We start from the raw sequence: 14773 nt of genomic DNA, 5'->3' as shown, positions 1-14773 counted from the left end.
TACAGATCTGCCTTCCACTCTGCCCTCAGTTTTATTTGGGATCTTTCTTTGCCACTGACCAGAGGGAATTCTGAGCCACATTTGGGACAGTCAGTCCTGAGAGAGTCAGGGCCTGAGGAGTCTGTGAGGGGCCTTCATTGAGAAGGGAACAGAGGTTTCCAAGCACTCTCAAGATGTCAGGGCTGGAATTCCTGTTCCACTATTGACCACTCAGGGCCACAGACACTGTCACTTACCCAGACTAAGCCTTGTGTCCCTAACTATAAAAAGTTGAAAGGTTGTTGCTGAGCCATGAAAGACGCTGGGATTCTTGGCCTCCAGAGGAGAGGAATTCAATCCGGGGCCAGTGATGAGGCTTGATCATGCAGAGCTTTTGTGTGATAAAGTTTTTTTAAAGTATAAAAGAGATAGAGAAAGCTTCTGACATAGACATCAGAAGGGGGCAGAAAGAGTGCCCCCCTGCTAGTCTTTAGTAGGAAGTTATATACCTACTAGCGGGCTGCTAATTAGAGAAAGGAAATGTCTCAAAACTCAGAGAGTGAGACCAGGCCCCTCACCTACAACACGCATTTTGAGATAATATTGGCACAAGGTGAGTCATCCCAGGCCATAAAATGATTGACATGAATCTTGAAAGGCAGGTTTCTAAGCAAATACACAGTCTCATTAACATAGCTTAAGAGAACGTTTGCTTGAGTAAAACATATTGGTTTGTCAAGGCAGTTCTGAGTCTCAGGCAGAACCAACTTGAAGAAAGACAGAGTCTAAGGTAAATACATAGTTCATTAACATAGCTTAAGAAAAACATTTCCATAAGAAAAATGCATTGGTTAGCTCAAGGCTTGAGAAAAGTTAAGTTCAGGTGGAACCAGGTGTCTTCACAACAACAAAGAATTTTGAAAGAAACCTCCTTTTAATTTTGTATAGAGAAGGGAAAAAAGCCTGACTTGCAGTTTGTTTCCTCCTGCTGTGTAAGAGAGAGAGAGAGAAAAAAAAAAAATCTGACACCTGCAGCCTATTTCCTCCCTTTGGAGACCCCAAGCCTTCCTGCCTGTTACCCTCTCAAAGTGACCAAACCTAGATAAATAATACTATTGACTAAAAAGATGCACAGTATGAGAGTTGCAAGTTAAATTTTATTTGGTGGCAAAATGAGGACTGCAGCCTGGGAGACAGTACCTCAGATAGCTCTGAGAGACTGCTCCAAAGAGGCAAAGGAGGAAGGTAAATATATAAGATTTTGGTGAAGGGGGCATTCAATGCAATCAAGCACTTACTGTGCAAAAGGTTTTCTGCTAGTCAAGAGGAGCTGATGTCACTATGAAGGGATTTAGTGCTTTTCTAGATATGAAGAGATGCAAGGATTAAGGATTGTGAAATCAGTTCCTGAAAATATCCATCTGAAGACCTGTTCCAGTAGTTTCCCTGGAGCACAGAGTGCCTCACTCTCCGTCCTGAATTCCCCTCAGTAGGTGTTCAGCAGCAGTAGCAGCACAGGTTTCAATCTCCTCAGAGGCAGATGGCAAATGCTGTTGTTGTTGTTTAGTTGTTGACAAAGGCTCTTGGCAAGTGCCAACTTTTGGTTAACAATACTGAGCATTGAACCTGATTCCAAGTAATAGGGAGGTGGGCTGGGATTGGAGTTGTGACTTTCCAGGTCTCCAGAGTGTCCAGATAATGTTTTTGTATCCCCTGAATTGGGGACTCAGGGAGCTTCATAGAGAAGCAGCCACATCTCTCCATGCTCCAAACAGAAACATGCTGTTGGACAGAACAGAAGTTTCCATATTTGAGAAATCCAGCACAGCCAGCATGAGGCCTCTGTGCATTGAAAGAAAGCGATGTTTCCCAGGACTGTGGGTGGGACTGTGGGTGGTTGAGACGGCAGATCTCACCTGACCAAGTCCTCACTTGCATCTCAGGCCCAGCAGCCCTGCTCTGCTATCTATAACTTAGCACACTGTCAGGGGAGGTCTTTCTCACTTCCAGACACTTCTGAACTGGGAACAAAATCTCTGTGTGAGTGGAAACAAGATTCTGGTGACCATATGTGTGTGACTTCACCTGCTGTCACATGCTGGCAAGGGGGCAGGGCTATTTGGGTGACAACAGGTTTGGAAAGAATTTTCACAGACCACCTGAGGGCTCTTTGGACACAGTGGACTTGCAATGAATAGGGCTCTTCCCAGATCAACAAGGGTCCAGGCCGGGGGCTGTGGTTGTTCCTCTGAGAGCTCTGCTAACTGACTAAAATTCTGTGACCCAGATGTGCTTGCCAGGCACAGTTCAGGACATGGCTTATGGGCTTGGGGCTGGGCCAGCAAGTCCTGCGTCAGCCCAACCTCAACCACTGCAGGGAATGGAAAGTGCACGGGGCGGTTGGAGGTTGGGCCTCTGGAGACCATCAGAGGACAGGGCTGTGGGTACAGGAAGAAAAGGCTGGAGTTGGGCCATGGAAGAGAGCTCTGACTGCTGACATGAGCCTGGCGGCCAAGGTCTCTTGCTCTTCACTTCAAATCAAGCCTTTCAAACACAGCCTCAGTGGCCTATCGGCTCAGGGAAGATCTTACACCTCTAGAGTGACTGCTCTGCTGACTCAGTGCCCTGCAGGCCCTGGGGTGTAACGCTTTGTCCCTGAGCCATGCCAGCTCTTCTGGAAGACTCCCCTAGGAGGATTCAACTCCAAATGAAGATCATCCACCTCTAGAGTGACTGCTATGCTGACTCTCAGTGCCCTGCAGGCCCTGGGGCATAATGCTTTGTCCCTGAGCCCTGCCAGCTCTACTGGTAGACTCCCCAAGAAGTATTCAGCACACTGCCCACCAGTCACTCAGTGTCCCTGTCTTTTCCCATCTCTTCGCAAAGAGGAGCTCCAAGCACATTTGGGGTGAGGGTATGAGGTGGTTCTGATGACTCAGAAAAAACAACAGAGGCTTCTTCCATTACTTTTATTTTATCAGGCTTGGAGCAGAGTCAGATTTAGGGAGGACTCAGAGTTGAACACATTTAAGTACAGCCAGTTGGCAAAAATGCAGTGGGCTTCCGAGAAGAGAGCCAGGGGGCCCCATGTGTCTGTCAGAGCCCCATTGTCAGAGGAAAATCAGCAGCAGGAGGAAGGTTTGTGAAGCCACAAGGACTAGGAAGCTCCTGGGCTTGTGGACATTGCCAAGAGAATTAAAGTTGAACAGAGCAGGAGGTTTCTCCTCAGCAGGAGCAGTTGAAGGGTCAGGATTGGGCGAGCTTTTCTGCTTCTCAGTGATCCACTGGTTGTAGTAGGAGACTTTGGTGAAAATGCTGGGGCCTATGGGCTTCTCACAGGGCGTGCTAAAGCTGGACAGCCCCATCAGATACCAGGTGTCATTTAATTTGCAGACGAGGGGTCCCCCAGAATCTCCCTGAGGAAAGACAAGGCATGAGTCATGCGGACCAACTTGGAGATGGATGGGCATTGTTCAGAAAATGTGAGGAGGACACAGTGGAGTTTAGAATGCTTCATGGCTAGATGGGAATATGAGTGAGTTGTTATCAGAATTACATGGGCAGTTTAAAAAGTCCAGACACAGGGGTTCCACTGCAAACCTTCTGGATCAAAATCTCAAGGGTGAGGCCTTAGAGCTCATTTCATATCTATAAGAAGAAACAGGCTCAGGATGTGAGTTCTCTTCCCTCCCAACCCCATGTGAGAGAAGGTACCCTCTAATGTCCTGAAGAATGGCTGTGGCAGGCCTAGAAGCTGCCAACTACCTGCTCAGCCTAGCACTGCTTCCCAACCATCATTTTTGTTGTTCAGTCACTAACTCATGTCCCACTCTTTGTGAGCCCCACAGACTGCAGCCTGCCAGGCTTCCCTGTCCTTCACTATCTCCTGGAGCTTACTCAAACTCATGTCTTTTGAGTTGGTGATGCCTTCCAACCATCTCAAGCTCAGTCATACCCTTCTCCTCCTGTCCTCAATCTTTTTCACTTTCAGGGTCTTTTCCAGTGAGTCAGCTCTTTGCATCACGTGACCAAAGTATTGAACCTTCAACTTTCGCATTAGTCCTTCCAATGAATATTCAGGGATGATTTTCTTAAGAATTGACTTGCTCTCCAAGGGACCCTCAAGTGTCTTTTCCAGCACTACTTTCAAAAGCATTAATTCTTTGGCCCTCAGCCTTTTTTATGGTTCAAATCTCATATCTGTACATGACTAATGGAGAAACCAAAGCCAGCTTGTTCACTGTCCTCTTTTACCCTCATCAAGTGGTTCTTTAGTTCATCCTCATTTTTTGCCTTTACAGCAATATCATTTGCTTATCTGAGGTTGTTAATATTTCTCCTGGCAATCTTGACTCCAGCTTGTGATTCATCCAGCCCAGCATTTCACATGATGTATTCTGCATACAAGTTAAACAAGCAGGGTGACAATTTACAGCCTTGATGTACTCCTTTCGTAATTTTGAACCAGTCCGTTGTTCCATGTTCTCTTCTAACTATTGCTTCTTGACCTGCATGTAGGTTTCTCAGGAGATAGGTAAGGTGATCTGGTAGTCCAATCTATTTAAGAATTTCCCAGTTTGTTGTGATCCACACTGTCAAAGGCTTTACTGTAGTCAGTAAAGTATGTTTTTCTGGAATTCCCTTGTGTTTTCTATGACCCAACGGATGTTGGCAATTTGATCTCTGGTTCCTCTGCCTTCTCTAAGTCCAGCTTGAACATCTGGAAGTTCATAGTTCATGTACTGTTGAAGCCTGGCTTGGAGAATTTTGAGCATTACTTTGTTAGTGTGTGAGATGAGTGCAATTGTGCGGTAGTTTGGCATAGCCTTTCTTTGGGACTGGAATGAAAACTGACCTTTTCCAGTCCTGTGGTCACTTCTGAGTCTTCCAGATTTGCTGGCATATTGAGTGCAGCACTTAAACAGCATCATCTTGAAGTTCTTTGTTCATGTACTACTGAAGCCTAGCTTGAAGGATTTTGAGCATTGCTTGCTAGCCTGTGAAATGAGCACGTTTGAACATTCTTTGGCATTGCCTTTCTTTGGGATTGGAATGAAAACTGACCTTTTTGAGTCCTGTGGTCACTGCTGAGTTTTCCAAATTTACTGGCATATTGAGTACCAGCAAACAGCATCATTTTTTAGAGTTTGAAATATCTCAGCTGGAATTCCATCACATCTACATCTAACTGTGTTCACAGTGATGCTTCCTAAGGCCCACTTGACTTCACACTCCAGGATGTCTGACTCTAGGTGAGTAGTCACACCATTGTGGTTATCCAGGTCATTAAGACCTTTCTTGTACAGTTCTTCTGCATATTCTTTCACCTCTTCTTAATCTCTACTGCTTCTGTTAGGTCCTCACCATTTCTGTCCTTTATTGTGCACATCTTTGCAGGATATGTTCCCTTTGTATCTCCAATTTTCTTAAAGAGATCTCTAGTCTTTCTCATTCTGTTGCTTTCCTCTATTTCTTTGCATTATTCACATAAGAAGGCTTTCTTTTTTCTCCTAGATATTATTTGGAACTCTACATTCAATTGGGTATATCTTTCCCTTTCTGCTTTGCCTTTCTTTTCTCTTTCCTCAGCTAATTTTGAGGCCTCCTCAGACAACCATTTTGCCTTCTTGCATTTCTTTTTCCCCTGAGGCAAGTCTACACATAGATATCACCAGATGGTCAATACTGAAATCATATTGATTATATTCTCTGCAGCCACAGATGGAGAAGCTCTGTACAGTCAGCAAAAGCAAAACCTGGAGCTGATGCTGGCCCACATCATTAGCTCCTTATTGCAAAATTGAGGCTTAAATTGAAGAAAGTAGGGAAAACCACTAGGCCATTCAGGTATGACTTAAATCAAATACCTTATGATTATACAATCGAGGGGAATAATAGATTCAAGGGATTGGATCTGATAGACAAAGTGCCAGAAGAACTATGGACTGAGGTTCATGATACTGTACAGGAGGTGGTGCTCAAAACCATTCCACCTGAGCTTTTGCGTTTGATTTACTATGGTTTCTAGTTTTTCCTCAGTTTCTTGGTTAAACTTCTTTAGAAAATGCCAAGCTGCTAGATGTGCTCAGAGGAAAAGAGGTGAGGCCTATGCTGAGGCTGGCAGGATGGCTGGAACTGAAGGGAATCCCAAGGGACTTCCAGGAGAATGTGAGGAGCTTTGAGTGTGGGACGCCAAGACAGGAAGTCACCTGCCACTATGGGGCATAATGTTTCCATCTCACAGGGCAAAAAGTGGAGCCAAGGAAACACAGTACCCCTTGACCCTTCTGTATTCAGCATGGGTGTTCATTTAGAACATGACTGAGCACATTCTGCATGTGGGAGACAAGGTGATGATGCACAACACAACACAGACAATACATTCTCCACATCTGCAGACTCAGAGGTGAAACAGAAATGCCCAGAGGAGGATCTTCAGAGAGCTTCTCTAAGCTAAAGCTGGAGAGATGAGCAAGGCCAGACTCTGGGAGATGCCGGCAGAAGTGGCCTAGAGTGACAAGCTCTGCCCCCAGTCCTCATCAGCCAGGAGCTGGAGGTGAATTGAGCACTTAAGGACATCCAGCAGGGAGGTAATGTGACCTAAATTGGATTTTAAATGGATGGTAGGTTGGTTCTGGGGCTGGACAGAACATAGTCAAGCGGGAGGTCACGAAACTGCAGGGACAACAATGAGGACATGACCGTGACAGCAAGGGTAACAAAGACAGGCAAGAAATGGTTGAGACACAGAATCTGCCATACCTGACCCTTCCTGTCTATCTAAGGAAAGAATGGAGCAAGGCAAGAAGAGCAGGATGAGGATGAGTACTAAGGGATGGGTCTTTGGAGGGCTGGTGTCAGGAGGAGAAAGGGAGCAGGAGACACCAGAGGGACCACCCTTAGAATCTGATGAAAAATGCTGCAGGCTGCGCTGCTGAGTGGGTGTGGGAGGAAGTCTGATATCTACTAGCAGCCCCAGAGAGGCTGAGGCCTTTGGTTATCTTGATAAAAGCAGTGTGGGGGAATGGCAGGTGCTGACGTTTGATGAAGTGAGCTGAGGTGAGAAAGAGAAGTGAGCAAGCAAGAGAAGGCAAGTGCAGACATCCTGGGACGAGCTCTGCTGGGAAGGCAGGCAGAGAATTAGGGCAGTGGGAAGAGGAGAGAAGGGTTATGTGGCATGTTTGAAGATGGCAGGATGCTTCTGAGACAGAGAAAGCACTAGAAAGAAGGTGCGGGAGGAGAGGAGAACGTGTGAGGAAGCTGGTGGGGGCACAGCCTCAGAGAAGGACATGGTTCTTCTAAGGCCGACTTTGATTATCCTCTGTCCTCTTCCCTTTCTGGACCTCGGCTCCCCCACCATAAACTAGAAGCACTGCTCTGAGTGGCAGAAGAAACTGACATTGCACACAAGCACTACTGGACTTGCAGCCCACAATTCAGTTTGAAATAAGGGCAAAATACTTGGATAGATACTACAAAAAGGCAATACACATATGGAAAAAACCTTGCCTTCATTATTCATCAGAGAAACACAAACTAAAAATCCTCGCAATGGTTAAAACCAAAATGTGGACAGTGTGAAGTCCTGGCGGCCACGTGGAGCAGCCATTGTTGGTGGGAGTGCAAATGTGTCCAAGCAGGGTGGAAGGCTGGTCTCTAGTATCTAGGAGAGATGAACACGTGCACATTTTATGGTATGGTAATTCTACTCCTAGCATTATACCCAACTAAAATATGAACCCATGAACATTAAAACACATGCACAAGGATGCTATTTGAGAGGGTCTCAAGCAGAAACTACCCAAATGCCATCAACACTAGAATGGAAAAAGAAAATGACGGTATATTCACACAACACTAAGCAGGTAATGCTCTACAGCAATATGACACATAACAGAAAATCCACGCAAGACAAACAGAGCTCACACACACAATGGTGCCTGAAGGGGACTGAAAGTGCGTCCTGTGAGATTCCATTATGTCCTGACAAGCAGTTATGTTCATTTATGTCAAGGCTACTCTGGGGTAAAAGGAAGGGGTATGAGGAAGCCCATTTGGATGCTGGTTACTTGAATGTGTCCATTTCTAAAAGACACATCCAATGATACACTTGTAAAGTACGCCGTTTTCTATGTATTCTATCCTTCAACAAAGCTTCTAAAAGTTATAAAGAAAATGGAAGGAATGGACCAGCACCCTTTGAGGGCTTCTGTGCTTCAGCTCTGATGCATCGTTCTGGGGTGGGCCTGGGAAGAGGAAGTCAGGGACTGGGGAAGGGCTCAGAGAAGACAGGAGAGGGGACAGAAGCTGCAGGAGAGGAGAAGCAGCCTGTGTCACTTACTCGGCAGACAGACTTTCCTGTCAGGGAGTCTGCAGCGCACAACATGCTGTCCTTTATAGCAATAGTTTGGTTGCTTGTTTCTGGCGGTTTCAAAATTGATTCACAAAATGAATTATCCAAAAAGCCGACCTCTGCTTCCTGCAGTGTTTTGGGAGTAGGTAGGAACTCTGCAGGTGAAGGGAGAGGGGTTCAGATGTGGAGTGGACCCTGAGAGAGAGAGACCAGCTCGCTCCCTAACCTTCCTGCTAATAGAGATGCTGCCAGTTCTAGTTGCCAGGATTGGGGAAGCCTTCAGTGGATGTGCAACAATGAGGGGGAAAGATACCTTGCAGATGAAAGAGCAAATGTGAGGGGCCCATGGTGGCGAGGATGAGGAGGGAAGTCATTGTGGCTGCAGTGGGTACAGTAGGGGGTGAAAAAGATAAGGCAATATCATAGCGGAGTCCAGAGCAAGCAGGGCCTCCTTACCAGGAGGTGGAGCTTGGATTTCATTCTAAGCACACGAGGAAACCATTGAAGGATCTGCTTATCTTTAAAAAACAACTAATCTGGCTGCCCTGTGGAAGCAGAAGCAGAGGCATAGAGGGTGGAAGCTGGGTCCTGGCTTGGCCAAGGCATTGCAGTGCCTCGTGGTGCTTAGGCGGCTTGAAAAACGAGGCATGGCTCTGCCTCCTAGAGGAGCACACGTCTAGGGACACTGTCCATGCGGGTGCTAGTTCTAGATCTTGTTCACAGGTCGGAGGCACCCTCCTGTGGCAGCACAGTGTGCTGGTGATGGCTGGCTCCTATGCAGTGCTTGCCCTGTGTGCCTCACAAGTCACAGGGCTGGCACAGGCCCAGCATCTGTGATCAGCAGAGGGTATGGAGAGGCAAGGACAGTTGCCAGCTGGGAATCTCTTTAGTGTCAGCTGCTCCCTGCCCTGGTGGCTGCTCCAGCCTGTGACTTCCCTTCATGTTCCAACACCTACCGTCTCACCTGTCTTGGAGAATCTTTCTTGCTTTGCCAGTGGTTCTTAACAAGTGACAGCCCATCCCAGGAGATGTCTTTGGAAACGTTGGAGAGTTGGCTGTTCTCATGATGAGGCATTGTGACTGACATTTGTGGCCAGGAGCAGGGATGCTGGCACTGGCCTGCTCAGCAAACAAAGTCCTGCCCCAAATGACTCCACTGAAATATGGTCTGCCAAATCATGACCCTACAAATCATGTCAAATTTACATTCCACATTTTTTCACTCAATGTTATTATTTTTCTGAATCAAAGGCATTCACCCTAGTGCAAAATTCTCTGTCTAAAAATAAGCATGCCCAGCACGCTGGCAGAATGGGTAAACTTCACTTGAGTTAAGGGATGAGGGACAAGAGATTCATTGATGTAAATGTTCTTAAGCCTTAAATGCTCCAACTTAACCTCCCTGGCCAGACAGCAGGCCTACCTTCATTCCCTTACTGCTGCCCAAATACCTCTACCTGCAGTGGAAGCTCAAGAGGTATCCTGAAGGGGCTTGCCCAAACAGGACCAGGGAATCATGTTGGATCCTGAGTAGCTGAGTCAAAGAGCTCAAGATCCTGGTTTTGAAAGTTAGAGATACTCAGGCTGTTTCGAACCATGGGCTGAAGGAAACTGGAAGCATGAGAAGAGCTGGAAGGGCCCCGCAGCAGTTACTGCGTCCCCTCTCCCCCTCCTCAGCCCTGGCTGTTTGTGCCTGCCCTGCCCCCACTCACCTTGCTCTGTGACCATCCCCCAGCCGGTTATCCAGCAGAAGATAAGATCGAGCGACTGGATATTAGCTTCAGGGAGGCAGACGGTGCGGATGGAGTCAGAAAACTTTGCAGGATGATACAGCTGCAAGAGAGTTATGTCACTCTCCTGGAAGTAGCGTTTGTTATAGTCAGTGTGGATGAAGAGTCGGTACACTGCTGCCAACTGACTGTATGAAGTAGGTTTTTCTAGTTGGTAGTATCCCAGCAAGATTTTGTAGTCAGATGGCTTATGGGACCTGTTGTGGGAGGCTTAATTACTACCCATATCCTCTGTTTGCTGGACCATCATCCTTACCCTGGCTGCCTACCTCCCATCCCCTCCTCCTGGTACACACCACCATTATTCCAAAGGATTCTTCCTCCTTCTTCCCTAATATTGAGGTAGGTTCGATTGCTGTTCATAGTCTCAGGACATTTGTACTTTGAAAGTTTCTGATGGCTTACCCAGCATGTAATAGAATCAAAGGAGCAGAGCGTCTTTGTGCTGGAAAGAAACTTTGGATACACATCAAATGGTAACCCTTTAGTTTAGATGAGCAGTCCCTTAGACAGCAAGAAGGTCAAACCAGTCAATCCAAACGGAAATCAACCCTGAATATTCACTGGAAGGACTGATGTTAACGCTGAAGCTCCAATACTTTGGCCACAGGGTGCAAAGAGCTGAGTCATTGGAAAAGACCCTGATGCTGGGAAAGACTGAAGGTAGAAGCAGAAGGGAGTAACAGAGGGTGAGATGTTTGGATGGCATCACCAACTCAATGGACATGAGTTTGAGCAAGCTCCAGGAGATAGTGAAGGATAGGGAAGACTGGCATGCTGCAGTCCATGGGTCCCAAAGAGTTGGACATGACTTAGCGACTGAACAATAACAAACTGCACCCCTACAGTTTAGGTCAGCAGATACTTGGCTCATTCCCAGGTCTGACCAGAACACTTGGAAGTTCCCAGGACCAGAAGTGATTCTCAGATTTCTCAGCCCAGAATGATGCACCCCTCTCCTGCCCGGACCTTACACACTGTTTTCTCTATAAGCTGGTCCTCCTCTTTTGACAGGCACTCAACAAGTCTTTGTGGAACAAATAGAGGAGTTCATGGAACTGACTTCTCCTTGCTGCTGGAACATGAGCAACTTTCTACCTATATGTTCTGCTTAGGCTATCTCTCTAGCCAGACTCCTCCTACAAGGCCCCTCCAACTTCAAGCCCCTCATCTGACAGCACCCACAAACTTCCTTTAATAGTGGCTCAAGATCTACTTTCTTGCATATTCTGGCCTCCCAACCTGTATCACAGGAGTTGGGCTTGTGTCTCACTTTCCTGGTAGCATCAGAAACTTCAAGATGGGTTCTACATCTCCAGTTCCCCCACAGTGGACCTCACGTGGGGCCTGGCACCTAGGGGCGCTGAATGAATAAACAGAACCAAAGTAGGATCTCAGAGCCAGCTGATGCCAGCAGCTCTAGACTCCTGACTTGGAGGGTGACACTTTCTACCCACTCCAGGTACAGAGCAAGCCCAGGATGCACCTGAGGAGCAGCTCACTCTCTTGACTGCCCTGTCCCATTTCTCTGGACAGAGGCCATCTGCTTTATGCATCACTTTGGCCTGTGGGGATGGTGGTGACCACAGCTCCTCTTAGGCACATGCTTCAACAAAAGTGACAAGAAGAGCTGGATTCCAAAATGCCTCCAGAAAGAAACTTGCTAGTCTGTGGAAGTGGTCAGGACCCAGGGAAGCCTCTAGCAATTGCGCTGAAGATGGTCTGTGGATTGCCTGGTTGAAAGAGGGCAAAATGTTTGTCCACACTAGGACTTGATGGATGCCCCCAGCTCTGGCAAGCCTTGGGACTATGGTTCCAATACTGAGCCTGAAGCTTGTGCCTGGCATGTGACCAGAGACACTACACATCCACTGCTATTTTCACAAAAGGAAGCTAAAGCTGAGATCTCGTGCACTCTCTAGACATGGGCAAGATGTAGAAATCAGAGTCCATGTTGAGTGGGAATAATATCTAACTCCTAAGTTTAGGGAAGATGAAGAGTAGATTGGAAGCACTTAAAATGGAAGTAAAGTCCACTTCCTAGTATTTACTGATCATCACAATTAGAATTAATTTCCATTTAGCTATTTACATGCATTACATGTAATGTAATGTAATTACAACAACAGCATCTTGACAAGTATTACTGGAGTATGAAGGGATATCCCCAGAGGGAGAATGAGGCAAATAGCCCCTGTCCTGGGATTCAGACAGGAAACTGGAGTCTAGTGAGGATCAGGGATGGCCTTCCAGGGAGAGGGGACTTCGGAGTCAAAGGCAGGGGCAACTGCACACACAGAGATCCTTGGTGGCAGCAAAACATGGTCAAAGCCTAAGAAAGAAAGACTAGGACAGCCTTCATCCCCTTCTGTCCTGCCCATCTGTGCTCCCTCCCCATCCCACCCAGCAGCAGGCTGTGGGAAAGACGTACATTTGGAAGCAGTGGGCAGCTGAGATCACCCAGTAGTCACTGATGAGGGAAGCTCCACAGATAAACGTACCCTGGTAGAGAAGACCAGCTTGCCAAGGCCAGCGTTTGTCAACTGTGTCCTTGCCACCAGTGATCCTCCCAGTTACGGCAGTCTTCCCACATGCTGTAGAGACAGTCCCAGCCATGAGATCTCTGTGTTATGGATGCCAACTTTGGTGCCTCCAAATGTCAGTATCCATAGCACCCAGGCCACCACAGCCCATCCTGCCACTTCAAGCTGGAAAATCCAAGAGCCAGGGTGAAATGATTTGGCTCACATGACAAAAGGCCACCTAACTTCGCTGGTGATGGTGGTGCTACAGAAGCAGCCTGTGGATCTGGAGGGGGCAGGAAGGGAGGCAGTTGCAGAGGGGCTTATCAGCACAGTAGCCAGGGCAGAGGTCCAGGTTGGGCAGTGATCCAGACACTTTCCCAGACCTAGTTCACTTAACTAGCACACTGCTTTTGAAGTGCCAGGAACTGAAGCCTTCCAGAGTGATGCCACTGAGACGAAGTAGAGGCACCTCTTCTCACCCGTCCTCATATATTCTAGAAAGACTGAGCCCAAATAGAACATTCTCTGCTTGACAGCTCTCCCTCTGAAGCGATACTTCCTCATTCTCCAAATGAAGAGAGTATGGGGGCCAACAAGGACAGGAAGTGCAGGCAGCTGGTCCTTGGACAGAGGACAACTGAAATCTAGTAGGAAGACCTTGCAGGGAAGTGGGCTATCACTTCCTCCACCTCTCATGCCCCACAGAGACTCAGGGACTCCAGAAACCACCGGGCAGGTACAGATCCTACCCGTCTACTGTCAGGGCGGAGACGGGAACAGCGGGGAGCAGAGGGAGGGGACACATGAGGGCAAGCGACCTTGACCCCCCTCACCCTCCTGCTTACTCACATGACGCGGCAGACACTGGTGGTCCATCTGTGGTCCCAGCCACCTTGGTGTGCGGCAGGAGTGAGTGCAGGCAGAGCAGGACAACAGCCAGGGTGCAGGCTACCTTCCAGCCTGGCCCTGAGCCCTCGGCCGCCGTGATCTCCATCCGGCCGGTCCTGCATCTGCGATCTGACTGAGCTGACCGCGGCTCGCGTGGGCCCCGGGGCATGCTGGGAAACCGTCTCCTTGTGCGGGCCACACCCGTGACCTGGCCCGGAAGGCCGGCATGCAGTTGGAGAAGCAGCCTGCCGTGGGTGTCTGGAGCTCGTAGCCCCTGGTCCCTGGACGGTAGTCATCGCTGGGAGTCCCCAGGTTGATGGGGGGCAGCAGAGGGCACATAGGATCCTTCTCCAAGTGACCCCATTTAGCTGGGGAGTCATCAGGACAGCTGTGGCAGTATGCCAAGGAATATATACTAATGCTCTAAGGAATATGTACTAGGAATATGTACAAGGAATAGATACTAATGCTCAGAGGAATATATACAAGGAATATATACCAATGCTCAGAGGTCAGGTGCTTCTGTAAGTGTCTTCAAATGTGACCAACTTGCTTTCAAGATCCAGTGCACTTTGCACTTATCTGTTCCTCCATCCCCCACTCCCCATGTGATCAGGTCAGGGCCACTGAAGGTAATATCCCTTTCTTAAACTCACTTGGTATTATACAACATGACATGATCATGGGATGGATAATCACAGGTCTTTCCCACACCCAGCAAGAGACAATTATACAAGAGTATGGGTCTTTTATACAAGAGTATGGGAGTCTTTTGACTTCCCTGGTGGCTCAGACGGTAAAGCGTCTGTCTACAATGTGGGAGACCTGGGTTTGATCCCTGGGTGGGGAAGATCTCCTGGAGAAGGAATGGCAACCCACTCCAGTATTCTTGCCTGGAAAATCCCGTGGACAGAGGAGCCTGGTAGGCTACAGTCCATGGGGTCGCAAAGAGTTGGACATGATTGAGTGACTTCACTTTACTTTTTCTATGGGTCTTTAGGGGGTCCAGCTGCTGACGTCTAATGACTAATGTCCTCAAACGCCAAATCATTCACTATGCCTTAAGGTTCCCAAGAGTCTCATCCCATTAAACTTGAAATTTGAAGTCTCATCTGTTGGAGGATGTCATCAAGAGGATATAATCACAAATTGACCCTGGAGCTGACCCTGGGCAAATGGAAGCTCCTCACCCCTTCCCTGTTCTTGGAATGTAGGTTCTGCCCACAATGGGTCTGCTC

General features: G+C 47.8%; 1 protein-coding gene across 1 annotated transcript; it reads right to left on the bottom strand.

The window, feature by feature from the left end:
* Positions 1–3010: 3010 nt before the first annotated feature.
* LOC122679082 (serine protease 40-like) lies at positions 3011–13704 on the bottom strand. The gene is made up of 5 exons (XM_043879341.1): positions 13497–13704; positions 12554–12716; positions 10045–10319; positions 8321–8487; positions 3011–3395 (listed from the first exon to the last, which is right to left on the bottom strand). The coding sequence occupies exons 1-5, from the start codon at positions 13702–13704 to the stop codon at positions 3090–3092; spliced, it is 1119 nt and encodes a 372-aa protein (XP_043735276.1). The 3' UTR covers positions 3011–3089.
* Positions 13705–14773: the final 1069 nt, after the last annotated feature.

The sequence above is a fragment of the Cervus elaphus genome, chromosome 21 (genome assembly GCF_910594005.1).
Source record: "Cervus elaphus chromosome 21, mCerEla1.1, whole genome shotgun sequence".
NCBI lineage: Eukaryota > Metazoa > Chordata > Mammalia > Artiodactyla > Cervidae > Cervus > Cervus elaphus.
This window is presented reverse-complemented; position numbering and strand designations above follow the sequence as displayed.

Excerpts from the sequence above, each read along its gene's own strand:
- LOC122679082 (XM_043879341.1), bottom strand. The coding sequence starts at position 13,704 with ATGCCCCGGGGCCCACGCGAGCCGCGGTCAGCTCAGTCAGATCGCAGA. Across the intron at positions 12,717-13,496 it reads ACCAGTGTCTGCCGCGTCAT|CATGTGGGAAGACTGCCGTA; the intron begins GTGAGTAAGCAG and ends CTGTCTCTACAG. Across the intron at positions 8,488-10,044 it reads GGGGATGGTCACAGAGCAAG|AGTTCCTACCTACTCCCAAA; the intron begins GTGAGTGGGGGC and ends CTTCACCTGCAG.